The following is a 26,211-nucleotide window of genomic DNA, read 5'->3' on the forward strand; positions in this document are numbered from 1 at the left end:
AGCAGGATTGCGGAGTAAAATTTCCTTAAATGTATGGTTAATGTATAATTGTTTTTGAAGTAACCATGCAGATCTGAAAATGAAACTTTTTGTGAAGAACACAAGATGATTATACTATCAAGTAGTGACAATAAGTCCACTGTAAACAGATAATAGCGTTGTTCAGAAGTGACGTCACTAAGTAGTACGTAATGTGATTAATTATTCACGAATATGTTAGATTCAGACAGCCAAATTAGTAGACGATAATAGCTATAAGACAAAATTATTTGTATAATGATGATGACAATGTTTTTGTTCAGGCAGTAATGTTGAATTGATTCACTGTAAATCACTGAAAAGCAACAACAAGACAATCTGGGGGTTGAAAACATTTCTTTATCTTCTGCGCACATTCTCCACGTCTGACACGTGTCACAGACTAACAAAGTAAGATTTAGTTATCATAACAAATTTTTGTTTGTTTTACATTTATGTGAAGTATTTTGTTGTCTTTACAGATTGCAGCTGGTTACATTAACGCCAGAACTGAAGACGACACGCCAATTTTCAACAAACAAAGAATTAATTTCACGTAAGCCAGCAACACTGAAGAAATAGCACATTGTTTAAATATCATAACCTTTTGATTGCAAAGTTATCTATTATCACCTTTAACAAAATACACCTGCCTAGTTTTTCCACATTGTTTTAGACCTATGGCCAACAACATATTACATCTGTTTTGTTCAAAATTAACAAATACATTATAAAAAAATATGCTTAAATGTGCCAAATGTTGTACCAATTTTTGACAAGAAAAATTATGCCATTCAATGGATTAATTGGTATTGATCATTTTTGATGGTTAGTTCCCAAACAGCATTTTCTAAATCCACATTCAGTGTTATGTGATTTGATTAATAAAACAAGGGACAAAATTGCTGTTTATAGTGTAGATGCTCTTGTACATTACCGATACTTATCAATACTGAATTGTTTTGTTATTTACTACTACCGGTATGTGTTATTTGAGGGTGACATCTTGCTTTCTAATTTCATAGAATACACCGGGTAAGGCGACAAATAATGCTGCACATTTGTTGTGCATGCATGACAAGCGTTCCTACAGTCGACACATAGTATCTGATGTACTGTGGTCATGACCGATTACACACACTCATCCTGGATGGTGTAAAATTTGTTATATATGTGGCTGCATTGTCCATCATAATATACTGCATAACAAGATTCATTCATATTTGGCTCACATGAAAATTTAATTAAATGCAGGACACTTTATTCATCATTAAAATTATAACTGTAAAATCTGTATTAGAAGCCAAATCCCTAATACGGGGGTAGAAGTTGCACCCATTATTTTTAAACCAAAAAAACATAATTTCGCATATGTGTAGATGTTCTAATAGAAACTGTTGCATCGTCCCATTTTAATAGAAGCCGCGGTTTCTAATACAGATTTTAAAGTACTACATATAAATATGCTGCACATTTACAGTGGGCGCAAACAAGATTCGAGCAGAAAATTTACAACTTCCTTTGAATAATTACTAAAATTAACTAATTAGTGGCACCAATGAAAATGTAACAAATCTTTTTCATAACATTAGATCATTTGATAGTGCCAATAAGAAAGTTCCTTGCTATATTGCAATGTTCATAGGGACTTTTCTAAAGAGTTTGCTAACTCCATGTGTAAATCTTGTTTGCTCACTGTAAGCCTTCCTTGTTAACACCAGATGGATATACTTTGGGGAAATTATGTCCATTTCTAAATTCTAGCAAAGAATTACCATATAAAGTACTAAGGCTAGACTAAAGCAAAAGATGAGCCTCATTACTTTATATGGTAATTCTTTGCTAGAATTTAGAAATGGACATAATTTCTCCAAAGTATATCCATCTGGTGTTTTTGTTATTAAAGTTCATTCTTTTGTTATTTGATTTCAGACCACCGTCACAGGTCACCCATTTGGTGGTCAATAATAATATGTTGGTCATAGCAATGGCTAAAAACATTATATTGAGGATTGATTTGGAACGTCCTGAAAATCCAGATGGTAAGGAAATAGCGCATTTGCTCTGTTAGAAGCGCAATGTTAATCAGCTGTTGCATTTATTGTGTACAGGATTATTGAAATATGACTTAAATTGATCATAGATTATTTGACTATTAGAGCAAAATTAGTATCGAAATAATTTTTTTTATATCGTAGAAATAATTTATTCACAAGTTAATAATTTTGTATGTGTTGATGTTGTTATGTCTGCCGTCCATCTGTTTATAATAATGATTATCAATTCTTATTCATTTTGTGCATTCGCAGTCACTTCTTTTCAAGTACGAGCTCCTAACTACCTTATTTATTGTTCATAACATTTTTCATTTTAAAAAAATATATTTCAGAGGTGGAAGTAAGTCGTAATACGGAAGATAGCATTCACCAATTATTCCTAGATCATAATGGCCGACATTTGATCATTAGCATGGAGTCACAGGACGTGTTGTATCTTTCCAGAAGTTCCAAAAAACCCAGACAGCTGACAAAGATGAAGGTATATTTATGTCTTACCTGTTCTTGACTTAGAATGGACATGTTTTTAGTTGACTGTCTGCTATGTGCAACATGCATTATTGAGTGTATGTGCACCAGTGTCGATTTTGTGATAGAAGATTTTATAATCTGTCATTTGTAAGATAGTTTGCGTCAGTTTGTCGCAACTTTATCAGGTTTCTCTGTCCTTCAGAGATGACTGCAGAAATACCAAGATGTCACCAAACTTATTTTTTATTTTGCATATTTATCCTTTAATTTGTGTATAACTTACCATGACTGTTCTAATAGTGGCCGTTAATAAACAGTGAACATGCAAAGTGAATCCTCAGTACACAAATACTAGTGGGGTTTACGCAATATATTTTCATCACCATTCCAATTTATGTTTTTTTTTTGCCAGGGCTTAGTCATAGATTCTGTTGCTTGGAATAAAGCATCTGGTAGCGATAATACCACTGGCGAGATACTCTTGGGAAGCAGTAAAGGTAATCGCTTTTTATTTTGAATTATTAAGTAATTAACCAGTCACTACTCGCTTTTACTCAGTTCTGATGCATAGACAAACTCAGTAGAGAACAGTGCCCTCACACGTGAGAATAAATATTTGTTTTTGTTTTCACAAAGTTCCCTATAATCATAAATGATCATGAATGTAGGTGGTATATTTAGTCTTCGGTTTGGATAAATTTTGAAATTAGGGACTATCAATGTGGGTTTCTTAGACAATCTTATTCAAATTTGCTAAATTCTGATCATTGAACATGTCTGAAACCATTTCTTTGTTTGCACACATATACTCATAGGTAATACAGTATGTTGTGATTTGTTCAACTTTGTTGAATTACTAAACATTTTGTCTATTAAAATATTATCAAAATATCAAACTTTTATGCAGGATTATGCATACACATGTCATATTTATCTCACAGATGATATGATGAATTTATAACACAGGTGGTATATTTGATGAATTCATAACACAGGTGGTATATTTGATGTATTATTTCACATGTGGTATATTTGATGTGTTTATTTCATAGTTGGTATGTTTGATGAATTTATAACACAGGTGGTATATTTGATGTATTATTTCACATGTGGTATATTTGATGTGTTTATTTCATAGTTGGTATGTTTGATGAATTTATAACACAGGTGGTAAATTTGATGTATTATTTCACATGTGGTATATTTGATATATTATTTCACAGATGGTATATTTGATGTGTTTATTTCATAGTTGGTATGTTTGATGAATTTATACCAGAGGTGGTATATTTGATGTATTATTTCACATGTGGTATATTTGATATATTATTTCACAGATGGTATATTTGATGTTTATTTCATAGTTGGTATGTTTGATGAATTTATACCACAGGTGGCATATTTGATGTATTATTTCACATGTGGTATATTTGATATATTATTTCACAGATGGTGTATTTAATGTGTTTATTTCATAGTTGGTATGTTTGATAAATTTATACCACAGGTGGCATATTTGATGTATTATTTCACATGTGGTATATTTGATATATTATTTCACAGATGGTATATTTGATGTTTATTTCATAGTTGGTATGTTTGATGAATTTATACCACAGGTGGCATATTTGATGTATTATTTCACATGTGGTATATTTGATATATTATTTCACAGATGGTATATTTAATGTGTTTATTTCATAGTTGGTATGTTTGATAAATTTATACCACAGGTGGCATATTTGATGTATTATTTCACATGTGGTATATTTGATATATTATTTCACAGATGGTATATTTGATGTGTTTATTTCATAGTTGGTATGTTTGATGAATTTATAACACAGGTGGTATATTTGATGTATTATTTCACATGTGGTATATTTGATGTGTTTATTTCATAGTTGGTATGTTTGACGAATTTATAAAACAGGTGGTATATTTGATGTATTATTTCACATGTGGTATATTTGATGTGTTTATTTCATAGTTGGTATGTTTGATGAATTTATATCACAGATGGTATATTTGATGTATTTATTTCACAGGTGGTATATTGATCTATTATTTCACAGATAGTATATTTGATGTATTTATGTCATAGGTGGTATATTTGATGTATTTATTTCATAGGTGGTATATTTGATGTATTTATTTCATAGGTTGTATATTTGATGTATCTATTTCACAGGTGGTAGGTATATTTGATGTATTTATATCACTAGTGGTATATTTGATGTATTATTTCACAGATGGTATATTTGCTATGTTTATTTCATGGTTAGTATGTTTGATGAATTTATACCACAAGTGGTATATTTGATGTATTTATTTCACAGATGGTATATTTGATATATTATTTCACAAATGGTATATTTGATGTATTTATTTCATAGTTGGTATGTTTGATGAATGTGTATCACAGATGGTATATTTGACGTATTATTTCACAGATGGTATATTTTATGTGTTTATTTCATAGTTGGTATGTTTGATGAATTTATATCACAAGTGGTATATTTGATGTATTTATTTCACAGGTGATATATTGATCTATTATTTCACAGATAGTATATTTGATATGTTTGTTTCATTGTTAGTATGTTTGATGAATTTATATCACAAGTGGTATATTTGGTGTATTTATTTCATAGGTGGTATATTTGATGTATTTATTTCATAGGTGGTATATTTGATGTATTTATTTCATAGGTGGTATATTTGATGTATTTATTTCATAGGTTGTATATTTGATGTATCTATTTCACAGGTGGTAGGTATATTTGATGTATTTATATCACTAGTGGTATATTTGATGTATTATTTCACAGATGGTATATTTGCTATGTTTATTTCATGGTTAGTATGTTTGATGAATTTATGCCACAAGTGGTATATTTGATGTATTTATTTCACAGATGGTATATTTGATGTGTTTATTTCATAGATGGTGTATTTGATGTATTTATTTCACAGGTGGTATGTTCGATGAATTTATATCACAGGTGTTATATTTGATGTATTAATTTCATGGGTAGTATATTTTATGTATTTATTTCACGGGTGGTATATTTGATGTATTTATTTCACAGGTGGTATATTTGATGTATTTATTTCACAGGTGGTATATTTGAGACAGAAATCTTATCAGGAGAGGACAGTCGATTTTTTCAAGGCAGTTTAGAACAGTACTGGAAACAGGTATGACAATTTCATTGTTCTTCATATAATTACATATTGATTATAGTTGAAACAGATATTTAAATTTACATAACCAGATGAATGTACGTACAATTCCTAGAAAACCTTGGGTTCAGCTACAATAGACAAGTTCTGGATTCCCTGGTTGCTTAGCTGCCAACCCTGATGTTGACTCCGGTCAACAGTGATATGCAGCTTTAGGCAAATATTTTACGATAATCAGCTTCATGTGGTTTGTGTATTGTAAGCATTTTTGTAATGTAGCCGTCAGAAACTCAAATATGAAATACTAAATGGACGATAAAAAGTAATTACAAATTTGAATGTTAGTAGTGTACCACCACAAATATTACCGGTATATGGAATTAATTTAGAGGAAAATTTAAAATAAGAAAACTATTGAAGGTTGTTAAATTTTATACTTGTACGCTATCAAGTATGATAAGATATGTCAGACTACATCTGGAATGTACATCAGTTGAGTACCTGAAATCCTAGGTTATTATGGCTTTATCTCACCCTAATTCTCTGTCTTCCTTCCTATCTTTCTCTTTCCTTACATCAAGATCAAATACTTAGCTTTGGGTTTTCATGAGGTAGATACTTGGTGTTTGCATGTGACTCACATTGACCTTGCACTTTTATTGCATCATCAGATTGAAAAAAAAAACTGTACAACGTTAATAGAACCAGATCTTGTTTATAACTAACGGATTTGTGGTTGTGTTACACATTATATTTGTATGTTAAGAAGACAGGCAAATTGCTGCAAAATACTCAAATACAGAATTTGGATGTTTTATTTTCATTACCATGGCAACAGTTCTTGTTATGTTTCAACAACAATTTGCCTGGTTCCCAGTCCAATAAAATGTGATGTAATAACAGTGTATGGTTGGCACGTACTGTTAAAGTTGTATTATCTTCTCAATTATTTGAAATCTTGTATGAAGCCATGACCAAAATCAGTATTTACAGCTTAAATGAATTATGTATGGCGGAATTTTGCTGATAAATTTTTCTTGACAAACAAACATAAAATGCAGTTCCACATACTGCTTTAACAACTAGGAATTATAAAATTTTCCATGCTCAAAATTGGACATAGTGGCAACAGATGATAAATTTAGAAGGAGAGGGTCTAAATGCCCAGGTACAGGAAAACGTACGTGGCAAACCATTTCTATGTGGAATGCTTCACAAAGAATTTTGATTTATTAAGAAAGCCGCATTCAATTCGTCAGTTTCATGTGCGATTCGGTTGATTTTTAATAATGTCACTTTAAGATGATGAAATCGCAATCACAACCTGAATCGACGAAAACGTTTGGTTATTTGCAAACATGTTCTACCTGGTGATGTGTTGCGATTGCTGTAATTGTTTTTTGGTATACGGCATGGCACATACTGCTTCTTCCGTCAAACACTACAAATCATATAAATCTAATAATACAACTTTAATGGTTCCTTTTGTTGTCATTAGTTTTTCCAGTATTAGTGCTACTTTTGTGCTATTGATTGTGATTGTATGCATACATTTGTAGTAATGGACGTGAGAAGCTACTCTTCTAAATGATTGTTATTTGTTAGCATATTGACTGCTGCATCACAAAACTTTGACTTTTTGTGTCGTTGATGCTTTGATCAGTGAGGTATATTCATATCATTGTTTGTGTGCAGAATCTGATATGTGCTTGCATATAATCACATTTTTTCATCTTTGCTTTCTCACTATTTGCTTTATCTGTGTAATTTAAATCATTTTTATACATGTACTATATAAGATGATTTTTTTTTCAGGGCTTGTTATTTCTTCGAAATTATTACTTGACACTTATCTCTGATATTTATTTAAAGTTTGTCTTGTTTATTTCACTTTATTACGGCTTTAGTCTAAAGTGATATATGACCTATATATTGTCATACAATGTGATATATTTCATGTAAATTAGTGTATATAATGATTTATTGCATTCACTTTCGTGTGTCTGTCTGTGCTGCCGTTCCAAAACAAGATTTCGGTCGTGCATGAACTGATATTGTTCAAACTTGGTACAAATATCTAATCTAACATAATAGAACCTTGATGTTCATCATTGTTTTTTCATTCGTTCTTATTTAAGAAGTTTGTCTTGTAAGAAAAATGCATCAGGGTCACTGTGTGTGAAATAAAACATGCTTTATGTGGATGGATTTTGTTCAAATATGGTGGTTATGGTAGCTAGAAGATTTGCCAACTGAAACTTCAATTCGTGGCACATTCACATATTACATACTGTAAAATGACTAATTTTCACTTTGTTTAAATTTCGCTGATTTACCATTTCAGGCATATTCAGTACGTTTTAAATTCACGGTTTTATCATTAAGATAATGTGTTCTATGCTAAATTTTACATATTCACTGGGTTTTAATTTAGCGCATTTTCCAGTCAGCGAAATAAGCAAAATTAAAACCCAGTGAATAATTAACCCTTTTACAGTATCATGTGACATACATATGTCTATATAATCTTACAATATACACTGGAAACATACAACTTGTTAATAAATAGTTTTGTTTTTTGTGAGAAAAATATCATTTGTACATGTATATTATGTACCTGTATGTTCATTGGTTTGCATATTTCTGCATGCATAGCCTCTTTTATCTTTCTCATGAAAACCACATAATTAACATTTTTTTCTTTTTTTTTCATTTAATTTTGTCTTACTTCTATAAGTTGTCAAATTTGTCATTGTATTACACATGTCTTATATATATATTTTATGGCTATTCATTTTAAATTTTTCTATTTTGTTTTTTTTCTCAGCTTTACAATTTAGGAAAAGATGGTGCTGTCCCTGTTACAGGGTTAGAAGTGGAAAGAGTACCCGCTAAATCACAGACAGAAAGAAAATATTTTATCATGGCAACCACTCCAGGGTAAAGTCAAATTTTACATCATTTTTGTCATGATTTTTTTATGTCAGTTACCAATTTTGTGCTAACAGAATTTGCAGCTTTTTTTGTTCTTCTCAAATCAATTTGATCAATATATTCAGTATTTGTTGAAATTAGATTCATCTAGTTATTAAATTGAATCATCAAATTTAATTGAAATGCTTTCTTATTATTATTTAGCAGCCATTTCACCTTTTTCAAAATACGTCAAAAATGCTTGAAAATCTTCTTCTTCAGAACCAATTGATCTGAAATTTGTTTTTTAGCATCCATGTGTAAAGTGCATTGAAGTTTTAAATTGTGTTTATGGTTGGTCATGTGGTTTAGCCGCAATTTAGCAACAACTGCATGTAATGACTACTTCATAGCACTGCATAACAAAAAACAACCTCATACTTGACCTTAAATGCATACCATCCACATCTACAATATCAGGTCTTACAATACCCTGCTGATGCTGCTTGCGGCTTTAATTATATATGTTAATGTTGGCCAGTTTGTAGTGTGTGTTTCAGTGTTTGTATTTCTTGTTTTCATAGGAGGCTGTATCAGTTTATTGGCATTATACCAACATCAGCGGAAGCTCCAGTCTTTTCATATGTCTTTCAGAATTATGAGGATAATCCAGGTGAGAATTCTCCTACAAAATGGTACAGAATCTTTCAGCCTATGGGAGGCTCCTCACACAAAAAAAAAAAATCTACTCTGAATTACTTCAATTTTTCATTTAACTAGCTGTTAACACAAGACACAGCTAGGACAGTGATACCAGTATGAGAGACTGACCATATGTAGTAACCTGTTTATTTATGACATTGCCCATGGCATATTGTTTAGCACGTTCACCCATAATTGCGAAAATTGTGGGTTTGAATTCCATAGTTGGCTTTTAACTCAGCAGCAGCAGTACCTTCTGACAACTTCAAAGGTTCATATGAAAACTGTGTGCTTTTTTGAAGGGTCATAAAGTTATCGGTTCTGTGTAACCTCAATGCATGTAAAAAGAATCAGTTGTTTTTGTCGCAAATAATAGTGGTTTCTGCGGGGCATCTAACATCTAGTTACAGCCCTAAAGGCTTTAGAAGGGAGTTTTTTGTCCCACCTCCTTGAATGTGCTACCTCCAAATCCTGCACTAAAATCTATATAATTACATAATAATAATAATAATAACTTTATTACGCCATATTGTGAAACTACATCTCAATTTTAGCTAATTGTAATAAAAGTTACATGTAGTTGCTGCAATATTGTTGTGTCTATACAGTTTGCAGTAGGGGCCCATATATTGCTTTATTCATTTCCTGCAAATGATGGCCCCATTCCTGAAAATGGGATGAAGGTGTACTCAGATTAATATAGTATATGTTTTATTTGTTTCATGATGGACCCCTTTAACACTGAAAATAGATGAAAGTGTACTCGGATTAATACTGTATATGTTTTTGTTGTTTCAGCTAGCTTTTTGGAACTGCCTGGTAACTTTGGATACAGTGAGTTAAAATTGTACTCTTTGAAACATCGGGCGTCACCGCAGAGCTTTGCGTGGATGACAGGTAAGGATGCCATGTGTGGAGTAATACTTTGAGATGATATAGTGTAACAATGCTTCTTATAAATACTGTATGTGTGTGAAAGCTTAACATTAGTCAGAACATGATTAAAATAATTTAAATAAAAGCAATCCTACTTCATAGAAATATTTACCGGGGTATTTTAGTTATTTGTGTGTACTCACATTCATCAGGAGAAAAAAATGTGCGTCACTGGACAAAGGATTACTTGCTACGTATCTTTATAGGTCCTGTGATGAACCCTTAATAGTCACACGTTCTGGTAATTTCTGGCGGGACAAATTCAATGTCAGTGAGAATTCTTGATTATTTTCCCCAAAATGCAAACAGCTGTCATTGAGCATTTAACATCACAGAAATGTAGATATAATATTAGAAATCATGGATGTTATAGGACAACAATCTCAGAAAAGTTCCAGCATGTGTGACCTTTAGGGGTCGTGCATAATTGTTATTCAGGCTTATACATTTTGCGTAGCATTTCCGATTGTGCATATTGTAACCACTTCCCATGTGCTAAAATCAACTTGTGTTCTTCTGTACATGTAAGGACCCGGTGTGTATTATGGTAACATGGATTACAGCGGTCAAACAAGAGAGAACGTCACATCAGAAAGTCGGCTGTTACAATATCCACTAGAGGAAGGAGAAAAATTCATACCGCCTAAATCTATGGTTGTTACTGAGTTCCATATACTACTGTTATTCCCAGATAGGTAGGTATAAAGCAGTATTGGTTGTATCACTGTTTCATTGCATGCCTCAGTGGATATCAATAAAGCTGAATTTCATACCGGTAATACCTGTTTAAAGAACCCAGTGGAGCTCTCACTGCTGTAAAACTTCGACATTCATTTCTGGGTACAAGAATTGATACGGTATTTCCCTGTGGCATTCAGCGAATATCCCGACAGTGTGACGTCATACAAGACCGATCGAAAATGCATATCACATCCAAAAAATATTGGTTTCACAATCCAGACTATTGATAGTATTGTTTTATTTCAGGTTGAAAGCAATGTGCGTTCTAAATGAGCAGCTAATATATGAGGACATCTACTCAAAAGTGAGCTTTTTTAAATTGCTAGGTTTACGTGGAAGAATTTTATTGGAACTAAACTATTGCGCCCCCTAACAATTAACAGTAGGTTTGTACAGTGTGTTTATACGAATGTGGCAGATCATGGTCTGATGTTTGGTCTGGTTTGTTTAGAGCTGAGATGAATCAGCACGTTTCTTTATACAGGATTCTCATTTAGACGGTCAAGTGACAAGGGTTTATCAGAGCTGAACTTGGCACAGTAATTCATGCTGGTTTTATCTCAGCTATCATTTAAGTGGATTTATTGTATTAATAAATGTTGGTATTTGATGTCTATCACTGCCCACTGATCCACTTTTATTAGTCCCCGTTCGGACGCAGTCCGAAAACGGGGACTTATGTTTTGCCCTGTGTGCGTCCGTGCGTCCGTGCGTCCGTGCTTCCGTGCGTCCGTGCGTCCGTGATCACCTGTATCTCGAACATGCATGGACCGATTGAGTTCAAACTTCACTCATACATCACACATTATATGGGACATATGCACATGCATTTTTTTCATGATCCGATTAACGATAGCCGAATAGCGGCCATTTTAAGGCCGAAAATGCATCAAAATCGCACATTTTCACCATTCCGGACCCGGATCTCAGTTATGCATGGACGGATTTTGTTCAAATTTGGTACATACATTAAACATAATAGGACCTTGATGCACGTCATTTTTTTTTTTGGATCGGGTTCGAAATGGCCGACTGGCGGCCATTTTGTTTTAAAGAATTCAGTTCTGGATCCGTATCTGAGACATGCTTGGATTGATCGAGTTCAAACTTCACACACACAAGGTACATCATGTCACAAATATGTATGTGCATTTGTTTCATGATCTCATTAACGATAGCCAAATGGCGGCCGCTTTAAGGCCGAAAATGCATTGAAATCGCACATTTTCACCATTCCGGACCCGGATCTCAGTTATGCATGGACGGATTTCATTCAAATTTGGTACATACATTAAACATAATAGGACCTTGATGCACGTCATTTTTTTTTTCGGATCAAGTTCGAAATAGCCGACTGGCGGCCATTTTGTTTTAAAGAATTCAGTTCTGGATCCGTATCCGAGACATGTCTGGATTGATCAAGTTCAAACTTCACACACACAAGGTACATCATGTCACAAATATGTATGTGTATTTGTTTCATGATCTCATTAACGATAGCCAAATGGCGGCCGCTTTAAGGCCGAAACTGCATTGAAATCGCACATTTTCACCATTCCTGACCCGGATCTCAGTTATGCATGGACGGATTTCATTCAAACTTGGTACATACATTAAACATAATAGGACCTTGATGCACGTCATTTTTTTTTTCGGATCAAGTTCGAAATAGCCGACTGGCGGCCATTTTGTTTTAAAGAATTCAGTTCTGGATCCGTATCCGAGACATGCTTGGATTGATCGAGTTCAAACTTCACACACACAAGGTACATCATGTCACAAATATGTATGTGCATTTGTATCATGATCTCATTAACGATAGCCAAATGGCGGCCGCTTTAAGGCCGAAAATGCATTGAAATCGCACATTTTCACCATTCCGGACCCGTATCTCAGTTATGCATGGATGGATTTTGTTCAAATTTGGTACATACATTAAACATAATAGGACCTTGATGCACGTCTTTTTTTTTTTCGGATCAAGTTCGAAATGGCCGACTGGCGGCCATTTTGTTAAAGAATTCAGTTCTGGATCCGTATCCAAGACATGTCTGGATTGATCAAGTTCAAACTTCACACACACATGGTACATCATGTCACAAATAGATATGTGCCTTTGTTTCATGATCTGCTTAACAATAGCGAAATGATGGCCATTTTAAGGCCGAAAATGCATCAAAATCACGTATTTTCACAATTCCAGAACCGGATCTCAGTCATGCATGGATGGATTTTGTTCAGATTTAGCACAATGTGTTGTACATATGCAGGTGCATTTCGGTCATGATCTGCTTTGAATGTATATGTCACTCAAATATGAACGGAACGGGGACGTGTCATTGACAATGACTTGTTTTTACAGAATCATAAATTAAATGTAATTAAATTTTCAAGTATATAACAAATTAATATTTTCAATAATATTGCTATTAATTGGATATTTTTTTCAGAAATTTGGTAAATTACTTGGTTTAGTGAAGGATTCAGTAAAAGGAACAATTTGGGCGTATACCGACCAATCGGTATTCAAGTATAAAGTGGTGCGAGAGGCAAGGTAAGATTCTATGAATGACAAGTGATTTAATTAACTGCCATAGCGCCCTCTAGTGGAAGAACATCCTTGATAAAAAAAACAGTTGGGAAATGAATTGTGCATTTTTTTATAACAAAATGTTGTTCTTTTCCCATTCTTGAAGCAGTCAACCTAGAAGTGGTCCTTTGTTTATACTCAAAACCTTATTGGTTAGTTTATTGAGTGTTTTCCTGGGAATAGTTTAATGTGTTATGTTAGAGAGAAATCTCACCAGAATGCTTTTTATTGTGTATCAGAACTCAGCCTGTGTTCATTTCATGCCCCCCAATGCTACATTTTTAAAGGGCAAGGCAATAATGATAATTTACCTAATATGTAAAAGTAAAATTATAATATTTACTTCTTAAAACCTATTAGTTTGATTGCTATAGTATTTGGTTTGTGGATGGACATCTTTGAAATTTGTAACCGCATAGCAATTGCCATAGCAACAACCATATAAACTACTATTGGTGTAATATGACAAGAACATTCTACTAACATAATTGTACAAAACAAACATTATTGTATTGAATTTTCCTCTCCAAAATTGTTACGTCCTACAAAAAATGTTATCGTAAAAATACTGCAAAATGCCTAAAGGTAGTACAGCAGTCATATCAACCCATGCATATTGCTACATGTATACGTTGAATTGTTCCTTTCAATGGTAACTTATAGAGTCACACGCAGTAATTTCCCGAAATGCCAACAACAAAAAAAAACGTTTCACAGAGTCATGCCTGTTAGACAGGATTTCCAATCTGTCTCACATCATTTGATGTAAATAAAGGAAAGTGTTCAATGATACTGACATCGTTTACAAATAGAGAAAATTTTGAACATCAGAGTGAGTGCAAATATGTTTTGAACAAACGCAGATACGACTGTTTGTGAAATTGTGTATTGTGCATGATGCTGAATGTATATTAATATTTCTGTTTTTACAGAGATGTTTGGCAGATGTATTTGGACAAAGGAGACTTTGAGAGGGCAAAGGAGTATTCCAAAGAAAACCCAGCTAACATGGATAAAGTGCTGACTAAGCAAGCTGAACATTTTTTTCGAGAGAAAAGGTAAAAGTAGCTTACGTCACTCTCCCATGGATTCTGACATGATAGTTTTAAGTTTATCGATGGTTTTAGAAATACTGTGTGATTTATTTAATGCTGTGAAATGTATGATTATATAAGGGACAATTTTGGAATACAATTCAAAAGCTTTCTACCGTTCTCAAAACATTTCCATATTTGTTTTTAACTTTTTGAGTGTCATTGTCAACTTTAGGCGCCATCTACAACATGATGTTGTAGTCTGCTCCTCTCCACTTGAAATGTTGATAAAAAAGGACAAATCTTTTGGTTGGATACTAAAAGCAATATCTGAAACTGTCTTTATGGTCCAAAATGATGATGAAATTAAAAATTACAAAATGTGAAAACACTAAATTTTGGCGGGAAAAATATCTAGCTCTCAAAGATTATTGGATTACATGAGTAGTACACAATAATTGGTAAATGAAATTTGTACATAAAATAAACAAAATGATAAAATTTATTTTACACACAGTATTTTTTTATAAGAATTACATCATTAAGGACTGACAATTTGAAACCTAATCCTCTCAGTATTTATGTTACCAAGGTGATTTTCATTTCCTTAGTTATGAAAAAAGCGCAGTGTTTTATGCATTGACTGAAAGATCTTTTGAAGAAGTGGCGCTGAAGTTTATCCAAGTTGATCGTAAAGATGCTTTGAAAACCTTTCTTTTAAAGAAACTCAATGGGCTGCATAATCACGTAAGTTTTGAGATATTATTTATATATAATAATTATACATTGCATAAAAATTCCGATCAGTATGGCAAGAGTTCTCTTGTTGAAGTGTGTGTGGTTGCACTGGCTAGAGCTGTTCAGTTTGAACTTTTACGAGATAGCTCATATAAATTTCACAGTGCATAGTGAACACTATTGAGACTATCGTGAATAGGGTGTGGACGAGTAAACTACTTTTGGCGATCGTGAAAGGTGTTTATAAATACTCCTTTTGCCCTTGGTTTATGTTTCAAAAATTGCGAATCACTATCTTTCTAGAAATAAGTTTGCTTTATAAATTGATTCATTGCAATCACAAACTTTTTATTTTATTTCTTAACAGGAAAAGACCCAGATGACAATGATTACTACCTGGTTAATAGAACTATATTTAAATCAACTTGGAACTTACAAAGACCAAGGTGACTCCAATAGTTACCTCATCTTGCAAGAAGAGTTCCAAAAATTTCTGGCTCATTCAAGAGTGATCGTAAGACTAATTTTTAATTTAAATCTATATTAGCATGTTACCATGGTAACGGATTAACTTTTACTTGTGTTTCTGCATAACACTTCTCCCATAAGTCGTGTCCTGATATAGCAGAATACAATAAAGTGTGAAATATTGTTTGAAATTCTTTATAGGATTGTCTGAAGCACCACACAGCTACTGCTTATGATTTAATAGCAAGCCATGGTGATGTTGAGGATTTAGTTTTTTTTGCTGTTCTCATGGAAGGTAAGGCCAAAAAGGTTTCCCTTCTTTTCTTTTTGCGGTAATGAGATATCTTTAGATCTTAAACTAGATAAGGTGTTTCTACTTCAATGACATTTTAATTAGCATTGCTTTTATCACCATGGTAATGCAAGATCCAAATTAAAGTTTATCTCTAAACTTTCCAGATTTTGAGAGAGTTATCAGTCACCACATACAGCATGATGATTACATTTCTGCACTAGACGTGTTAAAAGACCAAACTCAGATGGAACTGTATTATAAATTTTCACCGATATTAATGCAGCATATTCCGAGGGAGACTGTAGACGCATGGATCAGTCAGGGACGGAGATTGGCACCAAAAAGACTCATACCAGCGCTTGTACATTACGATGAAAATAGAGATACAAATAAAGTAAGTATGGGTCGCTGAGATGAAAATATGGTGTAGAGCATTTTTTGCTTGCAAGCTGATCATTCTACCCTTGACTGTGAAATTCACTTATCTTTTGTGGCATTCAACATTTTGTATTGTAATGTCACATGTTCAAAACCAGGATTTTGATTGGTCAGATGAGCCATTGATTTATTCCTGGTATATCAATCAAATTTTTGCATTAAAAAACATGATTTTTTGTCCCCGTTCGAACACAGTCCCAAAATAGGACTTTTGTTTGACCTTTATTCATATATCTATGCGTCTCCACCTGAATCTCACACATGCTTCATCCAATCACATTCAAACTTCATTAATTCATCTTGGGCAACATTTGCACGTTCATGATCCGATTCAAGATTTTTGTTCATACTCATTCATTTGCTTAATATCTGATTCAAGATGGCCAAATTGTACGTATTTTTGTGTTCAGAATTCCTCAAAATCATTTCATCGTTTATGGCAGTAAACAATGGAACACTATTTGAGAGAAAAACAAAACAGTCATGGCTTTTTTGCTCTCCCTGAGATCTTGAAGAAAATTTGAAAATGAGTTTTTATTCTCCCGTGGTTAGTCGATATTGTAATTTTATGTTATTTGTTTTGTTTTTTAGATCCATGAAGCAATTAGATATTTAGAATTCTGTGTGCATACACTTAGCATTGAGGATGAAGCTATACATAACTATCTGCTTTCACTGTATGCGAAATACCAAAAAGATCAACTCATGAAATATCTTATGTTTCAAGGCAATGTAAGTACATGTATTCATATTTGCACTGTTAGTGTACTCAATCCATCCTTTATAAAACAATTTTTTATTAGCTCCGCTGTCGACTTAGCGGAGCTTATCATATGAGTGATTGTTTGTGGCCGTCTGGCGTCCGTCGTCCGTGTCAATGTTTTACTCCAATTGCTTTGATATTACATATATAGGTACTACATGTGGACCTCTCTCAGATTTGTTCATTTTGTAATGATATCTTTAATTCTCTAATTTTGGTGAATATTTTTGTCATTTTTGGTAAAAAGTGATATTTTCGACTTCTTGTTAAAAACCACAAGTCCAATTGCTTTGATATTACATATATAGGTACTACATGTGGACCACTCTCAAATTTGTTCATTTTGTAATGATATCGTCAATTCTCTAATTTTGGTGAATATTTTTGTCATTTTTGGTAAAAAGTGATATTTTCAACTTCTTGTTAAAAACCACATGTCCAATTGCTTTGATATTACATATATAGGTACTACATGTGGACCTCTCTCAGATTTGTTCATTTTGTAATGATATCTTTAATTCTCTAATTTTGGTGAATATTTTTGTAATTTTTGGTAAAAAGTGATATTTTCGACTTCTTGTTTGTAAATGCACACCACAACAAAAGTAGAGTAAAAAACACATATTTTATTGCAAACAGAAAACTGAATAAAATTTGCACTAACTACAAAATACAAAACTATAAAAAATACAAGACTGTAAAAAAGGTTGGGCAGGGGGCTCCTTTGATCGGTGGGTACCAAGGTCACGCAGGACCAGGGTCACACAAGGTCAAGGATTTCCTGCAAGAGCCGAAAATTTGGGGGGTGGCCATGAAAATGGTGCCAGGCAGCTGTGCAACCCAGGTGGATGATGGGAATGGACTGCGATCCAGTTAAGAGCATGAACATGGTGACAGGGGAATGTTTGTAGGGAGGAATACGCTGTACTCTCGACCTACGCTGTCAATGTAAGTGGGAAAAGAGGAAGGAACACTCGGCCCAGGGGACATGTAAATGGCGACCTGGGGGAGTTGGGGTCCTGGGTGCCAGGCAGCTGTGCAACCCAGGTGAATGATGGGAATGGACTGCGGTCAAGTTAAGAGCATGTACACAGTGAAGGGAATGTTTGTAGGGAGGAATACGCTGTACTCTCGACCTACGCTGTAAATCTAAGTGGGAAAGGAGCTGTGCAGCCCAGGTGGATGATGAGAGGGAGGCCTCCCACAATATAGTGATTTCTGATTCCCGCCAGGTAGACTTTGATTGTCATGAATTTGAGGTGGAGAAATGTCACACAGTGAGCGACAAAGTAGATCAGAATGTCCTCGGAAATTGGTGGGTGTGTGGTGGACCGACCCTGGATGCCAAACATGGCAGTGAATCGGAACCATGTACATACTCCAGTAGAATATGTTCCGAAAGTCCTTGTGCTGAGTGATGCATGTTGACAAGCCGCCACTGCTTGATTTAGCCGAACATTACCACGGAGGGAATTTGGCATGGAGTTGCACTGGCTGTTGGGGCTGCCTCTCGAAATCGTTGGGCCTGGAAACGAGAAAGAGAATCAGCAATCGTATTAATTTTTCCTGGAATATGCTCTGCATGAAACATAAAATCGAATGAAGCTGCAGTGATAACGAGGCGTCGCATAAGTTTCATGATGGCTGGTGATTTTGATCGACCCTTGTTGATGATGTGCACTGTTGCCATGTTGTCGCAATTGAACAAAATTCATTTACGACACCAGTAGTGGCCCCACAAAATAGAGGCAACGACGATTGGGTAGAGTTCTTGAAATGCAATTGATAGTTTGGGGTCGTCAAGTGTTAGCTCTGGGGACCAGCGTTCATGAAACCAAAGGCTGCGGAAAAAACCACCATGACCGATGCCACTGGCGTCCGTATATAGTTGCAAGCCTGTTGCTGGTGTCAAATTGGCCTCAAGAAACATGGAAACCCCGTTCCATTCAGAGAGGAAACTGCGCCACATCAAGATATCTTGTTTACTCTCAGATGATATTGTGACATGGTGGTGTTATTTTTTGACCCCTTTTGACAATTTGATTAGGCGAGAAATGAAAGTATGTCCTGGTATGATAACTCGACAAGCAAAATTAAGGTGGCCAAGGAGACTCAAAAGTTCATGCTTGGTACAGGTTTTGCGAGTGAGAAAGGTATCGAGCAATTCGCGAATATGAACAAGTTTATCCTTGGGTAAGCGAGCTTGCCTTTTAACAGTATCCAGAGTGATACCAAGATATTCAAGGACTGTTGATGGACCGACTGTCTTGTGTGGTGCTAAAAAGACCCCTAGGCGACGAAATATAAGTGTCAAGACAGCCATGGTGCGGTCTGCGTCAAAGGTAGGTGCATCAACTGTGAGGAAATCATCTAAGAGATGGAAGATAGTGTCAATATGATAGTTGTTATGCACAATCCAGCATATAGCAGAAGAAAGGTTGTCGAAGATCTTGGGGCTAGAACGTGATCCAAAGGGAAGACGAACAAAGAAGTAGAAATTTTTTCCCCAAGAAATTCCATAAAGGTGCCAAAGTGAAGGGTTGATAGGAATCAGTTTGAATGCATCCACAATATCGGTTTTACATAGCCATGCACCTTTCCCTTTCCTTTGAATAGCAGAAATGGCATCGTCGATTTTAACATATGACAATGAAAAATCATCTTTATCAATTAAATCATTGATGCTTGGTGTATCAATATTGTCACGTGGTGATAAAAGGTCAACAATTAATCGTTGTTTGTTTGAGTATTTTTTTTCCCACGACACCAATTGGGCTACAACGATATACCGGTACCGCAAATGGTGGCGTGTAAAAAGGTCCCATTAGGTAGCCTTTCTTGACTTCTGATGCAAGATGTTTGGAAACAACTTCAGGCTGACTGCGTGCAGAAAGAAGGTTGAGATATATAAATGAGGTTTTTGGTGGGTCCCTGATTCCTGTATCAAAACCATCTTTTAAGCCACTAATGAGGTATTCCACAAAAGACTGATCTGGGTGAGATAATAATTCTTGGGCAAGAATATCGACATTTATAGGTGTAGACACAGATGTAGGCAGTCAGGCTTCTGTGTGTTGCATTGTGGTCAGAAGAATGGTAAACGAGGCACACATGTACGTAAGGACAACCAGTCAAAGAATTAAAATTGTTGCAAATCTCTTTTCCTTGATATGAAACTCGCTTTCTTCCATTCCTGTCATGAGTTTGGGAAGGCTGTGCATTGTTGCCGTTAAAGTTTGGTTTTTTTGCCTGTAGAAGACAACTGAAGACAAGCCTCCGTAGTATGAGTCACGCTGTTACAAATATTACACGTATTTGCCTGAATACCCGCGAAAATAGAGGTGAACAAAGTAGTGTCTCGACGTGACCAATCGAGTTTCACATTGTGGTTCAAAAGCAGCGCAGCAGCCCTTGCCGAGAATGCACGATGGTATTCATAAAACGCCAGTCCTTTAAAACCTCTAGACATATCAATAATGTCTCGTTGGTAAATGTCAAGTTCGATACGGCGATCTGCATAAACATCGCAGATAACATTTTTATAAATCGAAAATGCAAGAATGAATTCTTGAATTGTCAAAGCGCGAGTTAACCTGCTGTCTTGAATCGGTTTCAAAGTATAAGCCTCATCGCCCACGACTATGTGACGGTGACCGTCAGTTTGAGTGTAGCCTTGTTAAAAACGAGTCCAATTGCTTTGATTTTACATATATATATAGGTACTACATGTTGACCTCTCTCAGATTTGTTCATTTTGTAATGATATCTTTAATTATCTACAGTAATTTTGGTGAATATTTTTGTCATTTTTGGTAAAAAGTTATATTTTCTTCTTGTTAAAAACCACAATCATTTATGGTGAAAAATGGTATTTTTGAATTTTTGTTGAAAACAGCAAGTCCCATTGCATTGATACTATGCATATTGTTTATTTTCTAATGATATCTTCTGTTCTATAATTGAAATGAGCATTGTACACAGCGGAGTTATCTCAGCCGAGAGGCTGCTTGTATAAATTTGTTTCCAACATTATATTTTCTCATCAGTGCCTTGTAGTCCAGTCAAAACTAAACTTTAAACACCGGTTTTTCTTTACATTTTTTTATTTTTTTTTATCATATTATCTTTTTTCTCTTTAATAGTGTCAAAGTCAATTTTCATTCCCATTCACAAAATAAAATGTTACATTTTGACAGATTTTTCACCAGATTTTTGTAACTATTAGAAAGTTATGTTCGTTTGGTCCAAAACAATCAAAACAATATTCAGAAAATGAAAAAAAAAATGAAAAAATAGGCAAAATGTTGAACCAAGATTTTGCCTGGAAAAATTATGGCACTCAAAAAGTGAATATTTTATATACACTTGATTCAATTTTTTTTATGTACTACAAATGTAATGCCACATTTGATATTTAACATATGCAGCTATTATTTATTTAAATTGTGAGCCACTAATTCAAAAAGGTTAACACAAATATATTTTTAGATAATAAAATAAATTGAATATAAAAATAGTCAAATTATTAAATCTTCAAAGTTAATTAATTTCACATTGATATCTATTCATAGAATCCAGATATGGTACATTATGATTTGAAATATGCTCTGAGACTATGTTCAGAACATACTATTGAGAGGGCATGTGTTCATATATATACAACTATGGGTCTGTATGAGGAAGCTGTTGACCTCGCTCTGAAGGTATGTCTTTGTCTTTATCAGTTTCTCTATCTTTATCTTTGTTATGCTGTGATTGGTTGAGACTCAGTCACATTTGATTTAATAAAATTGAATATTGTATTTTGCCCGCCAAGTGGATATTACATGGTGTATCATGTGTATGACGTCTGAAACTACTGCGAAACGATACTGCGCATAACAAATTGTCATTCCCTGTACTGCTGCTGTCCTGCTGGTGGCTGTCGCTTTTGCTTTCGGGGGTTGCTTTTAAGGTTTTGAAGGAACTTTAGCCATCCGAAATAGACAGTGAATGTGACAGGACTGTTACCATGACCATATTATGACCATAACTGGCATCACTTGGGCAGGCAATAAATGGTGATATTGCCCTCACAAACATGTGTTATTATTTAATTTATATGTGTAGCTCAAAAAAGGAGATTTTAGACTAATCCATGTCTGTAACTATGTTGTTGTACATTGATATCGAAACAGTACACAGGTAGCTTTCAACATCAGATTGTGGGTTGTTGGTTTACATTGATTTGTTCTGAATTTAAATTTTTTTTTTCAATTTTTGGTAAATTTTAGCACAACATTTGGGTCATGGTTTCATAGAATTGATTGGCATATTGTCACATGCAGTTTCACAGTATCTGGTATAATGATAGTCAGTGTGTTCATGGAGTGAAATGGTATAAATCTGGTGGTACATGTACCTTATTTTGTCCCTGTTTTGGGTTGGCTCTTCCTAGGATCAGCTTTATTCATGGCTGTTTGTACCTAATATGTTAACCCATATTTTGAAAAAGAATTTCTCTGAAATGTTACAACAGTTTGGTGAGTTTATTGGTATACATGAACAATAGAGCAAAGGATTGTTTATTTTCTGTGAGTAGCTAAATATAGTGCAGTGTACAATTAAAATTACCGATACTTGTCATTAATCACAATCATGCAAATATAGGTTTCATCCCCAGTTCCTTCTTTTCATCACAAATTCAAAAAATAGTCCCCTTTATAGTCTGCACTGTCCTTCAGAAGATCAGGACAAAAATAGCCAAGTTTTTTGAGTAAAAACTGAAAATTGACTCAAATTTTGTCTGTTGGCTCCAAAATTAGGGTTCGTTTCTAGAAATATTTAAGAATATTAGAAAAAAATGCAGAACAATTTGAACGAGAAAGTCTGGTGGTGAAAAGGATAATATAATATATGTTAACACATGGGTGTCTGGTAAAATCTTACAGTAATGAATATATATTCATCATAGTTTGTAATTATGTATATATATAATACGGAGGTGTAAAATTAAATCTAATTTATGAAAAGTAATTTCTAATTTTGATTTTTTAGGTTGATGTAGACTTGGCCAAATTGAATGCTGACAGACCAGAGGATGATGAAGAATTGAGAAAAAAGTTGTGGCTACGAATAGGTGAGATTTATGATTAGATATCAAACTTAATTGTTTGAACTCACTTTGCCAGTTGATGAGAAAATAATCAAGTAACCATGTCAACTACCAAATAATTATGATGTATTAGTTACACCCAACTTTTAACAATCAGAAAATAGAAATGAATTCATGTTTCCCACGACCACTAAGCTTAGCTTAGGCCTTGCGACCATATTGTAAGCTACATTAATTGTGAGAAACAATTTATTAAGACGGCAAACTCACATGCTTAATAAGCATGTACTAAATATGTGATAGGCATGTAACCTGCTTATATCACTAAAAATAAGCATTATGCATCATGTATACTCCTTACATGTTTATGAGTTCTGCATGTTAATCTTAGCAGTTATGCCACATGCTTACTATATCACATGCCTACATCATAAATATGCAAGATGTAAGTTTTAGAAGTAATTTAGTGTATCAATGACAATTTCGGCAAACAGCACTGAATCCCCCTATAAATTGTCTAATTATAAAAATGTCTGGTGATGATATTTAACTTCCTGTACATGTAAAGTTTATTATTTACCGTTTTGAGCAGCATGTATTTTCCCACCAAGTTTTGGTGCTGTATTTTGCTTATTTCCATATTTCTTGTTAATTTTGCAGCAAATGAACATTATTTCGCTTTGCATGCAAGTCTTGGTCAATTTTTTTTTTCAAAAAAAGTTTATTTTGTGAAAGATGACGTACAAAAATTGACTTTTGTTTCACCAATAGCTCGTCATGTTGTCGAAGAGGAAAAAGACATCAAACGAGCAATGGAGTTCCTACATGAGTGTGATTTGTTGAAAATTGAAGACATTTTGCCATTTTTTCCTGATTTTGTAACTATAGATCATTTCAAAGTGAGTAGATAATATTTTGTTTAAGGTATTGTTTAGACGCTAAATAATGTAGAAAAACCAATATTGCAATGACAGTTTCTGAGACTAAATTATAATATTTTTTTTTGTATTTCGAAAGATTGTAATATGTAAACATGTTTCAATTGTATTAAAACTTGATCAATACGGTTTCCTGAAAGTTTTTGAAAATTTCAGATCTTTTGTGAATAGATCGCTTTTTCCTATACAAAAAAAGTGTAATATTTTTTAAATCAAAGAAAGCTTAGAAAGAACTCCCATGTGCTGAGAGTATTGGAGACACATTAAATATAATTCGAAATTACTTAGCTGAAAACTAATTATGCAAATCAGAAAATTAATATGACCAGATTTGAGTGTAAAACTAATGAGGTCTGCGCAATGTAACAGAAAATCTATGTCTCCAAGTTTAGTTGAAATGTGATTAGAACCAAAAAATTATGAATTATTATGCTTATTAGGGAATTAATATGAACAGATTTTTACCCCAAACTAATTAGGTTTGTACATTGTCCTAGAGCATCTTTATACTAAGTTTCATTGAAATGGAATAATTAGTACCGTGAAAACTCCAAAACTTCGACCCCTCTAAAAATTCGACCGCCTATTTATTTGCCGGTTTCTGTGTTTTATTTACCTACAAATTTTCGACTCCACTAAAAATTGCCGACTCATTCTTATTCGAAAATTGCGACCAGTTTTAGTTTTCCCCCAAACGAAAAAAAAAAACGATGTGAGCGTTCAAACGGGACCTTCCTCGAAGGCATGAATCCGGGTTTCTGACTGACTGAGAGATTTTTATTTTATTGGTAACGAAAATATATTCTAAATAAACAAAAATCTCGGCATGCTGCGTTTCTGAATTGTTGATTATTACTGTACTCAGTAGTGATTATAATAATGTACACAAAATAAATTTGTTGAATGGTTATGAAATACAAATAAAAGTCAACTTAGTTTCATCGTAAGCGAATGATTCCGGTCTCGTATAAACGTTTGATGCTGTAGGATATCCGCCATGTTCTCTTAGGTCAAATAGGTCAAATCGCTAATTAACCAATCAAAAAGCTGGATGATGCCAACGTGTTCAAATTACCATAGCTTATTTAAATATGTTAATGTTATTGAACGCAATGCGGAAGAGATTGGTGTTGTAGTACGATATTTTGGCTTGGATTTTGATGCGAAAACGGCATGATTTTTTTTAAATAAAAAAATTAGTTGTTTTTAAAAAATAAACTGGTCATCTGAAGAATAATTTAACATTGTTCACAGTGATAACAGCTCATTCTCGAAAGGAAGCTTACCCGCTCACGCTAGTCACGATAAAAATCATACACGTGTACTCTTGAATAGACAAACGTCAATGACTACGGTAAAACTTAGACTCTATTTTAGCCGGCAGGATTGATTGAAATGTCCGAAAAATGACGCCAAAATACACCTTAAAAGTCCCATTTTATTTTCTTAAATCCCATTTTATTTTTTAATCCAAGGGCGAATTTACGGCAGAATTTGGTCCCTCAAATAAGGGACACGTGAGCTTTGATTCTAACCGGATACATTGCACTGGGTCGGGGAGATAGTTTGCTAAACTTCCATGCATCTTTTGTCCAATGGGTACCTGTACTTCAAACATTCGCAAGTTTTTCTAGGTAGTGCGAGACAGCTTTGTCTTTTGACCTGTTAGTTTTGTGCTGACCTCTTCTCCGCGTCTTGATGTTTTGTTTTGCTTGTCATAATACTCACTGATTGATGACTTTGTTTAGATTTTGAGTTACAACTCGGCCACGACCTTTGCTTTTACCGTGAAACATGAGGAAGTTTACGTCAATTGACGGACATTGCAT

The 26,211-nt window shown here is 34.0% G+C and overlaps 1 protein-coding gene and 1 pseudogene across 2 annotated transcripts in view; one reads left to right on the plus strand and one right to left on the minus strand.

Annotated features, from left to right (window-relative positions):
- LOC100377158 (vacuolar protein sorting-associated protein 18 homolog) overlaps positions 1–26,211 on the plus strand; it is a 35,485-nt gene that overhangs the window by 789 nt on the left and 8,485 nt on the right. Inside the window, exons 3-23 of one of the 2 annotated variants that reach the window (XM_085501735.1) lie at positions 501–574; positions 1,951–2,060; positions 2,408–2,556; positions 2,959–3,043; positions 5,668–5,747; positions 6,314–6,343; positions 8,560–8,672; positions 9,230–9,318; positions 10,146–10,244; positions 10,813–10,978; positions 11,271–11,328; positions 13,475–13,578; positions 14,547–14,672; positions 15,260–15,395; positions 15,754–15,900; positions 16,056–16,149; positions 16,314–16,543; positions 17,179–17,319; positions 21,922–22,053; positions 23,387–23,468; positions 24,216–24,343. In XM_085501735.1, coding sequence (XP_085357861.1) covers positions 501–574; positions 1,951–2,060; positions 2,408–2,556; positions 2,959–3,043; positions 5,668–5,747; positions 6,314–6,343; positions 8,560–8,672; positions 9,230–9,318; positions 10,146–10,244; positions 10,813–10,978; positions 11,271–11,328; positions 13,475–13,578; positions 14,547–14,672; positions 15,260–15,395; positions 15,754–15,900; positions 16,056–16,149; positions 16,314–16,543; positions 17,179–17,319; positions 21,922–22,053; positions 23,387–23,468; positions 24,216–24,343 — 2,373 coding nt within the window. The remainder of the gene's footprint in view (positions 1–500; positions 575–1,950; positions 2,061–2,407; positions 2,557–2,958; positions 3,044–5,667; positions 5,748–6,313; positions 6,344–8,559; positions 8,673–9,229; positions 9,319–10,145; positions 10,245–10,812; positions 10,979–11,270; positions 11,329–13,474; positions 13,579–14,546; positions 14,673–15,259; positions 15,396–15,753; positions 15,901–16,055; positions 16,150–16,313; positions 16,544–17,178; positions 17,320–21,921; positions 22,054–23,386; positions 23,469–24,215; positions 24,344–26,211) is intronic. The other variant, XM_085501734.1, reaches the window with a different exon arrangement.
- LOC146740920 (uncharacterized) lies at positions 18,487–19,673 on the minus strand (annotated as a pseudogene).

This window comes from Saccoglossus kowalevskii, chromosome 7 (assembly GCF_978046115.1).
Source record: "Saccoglossus kowalevskii chromosome 7, keSacKowa6.1, whole genome shotgun sequence".
NCBI classification, from domain to species: Eukaryota; Metazoa; Hemichordata; class Enteropneusta; family Harrimaniidae; genus Saccoglossus; species Saccoglossus kowalevskii.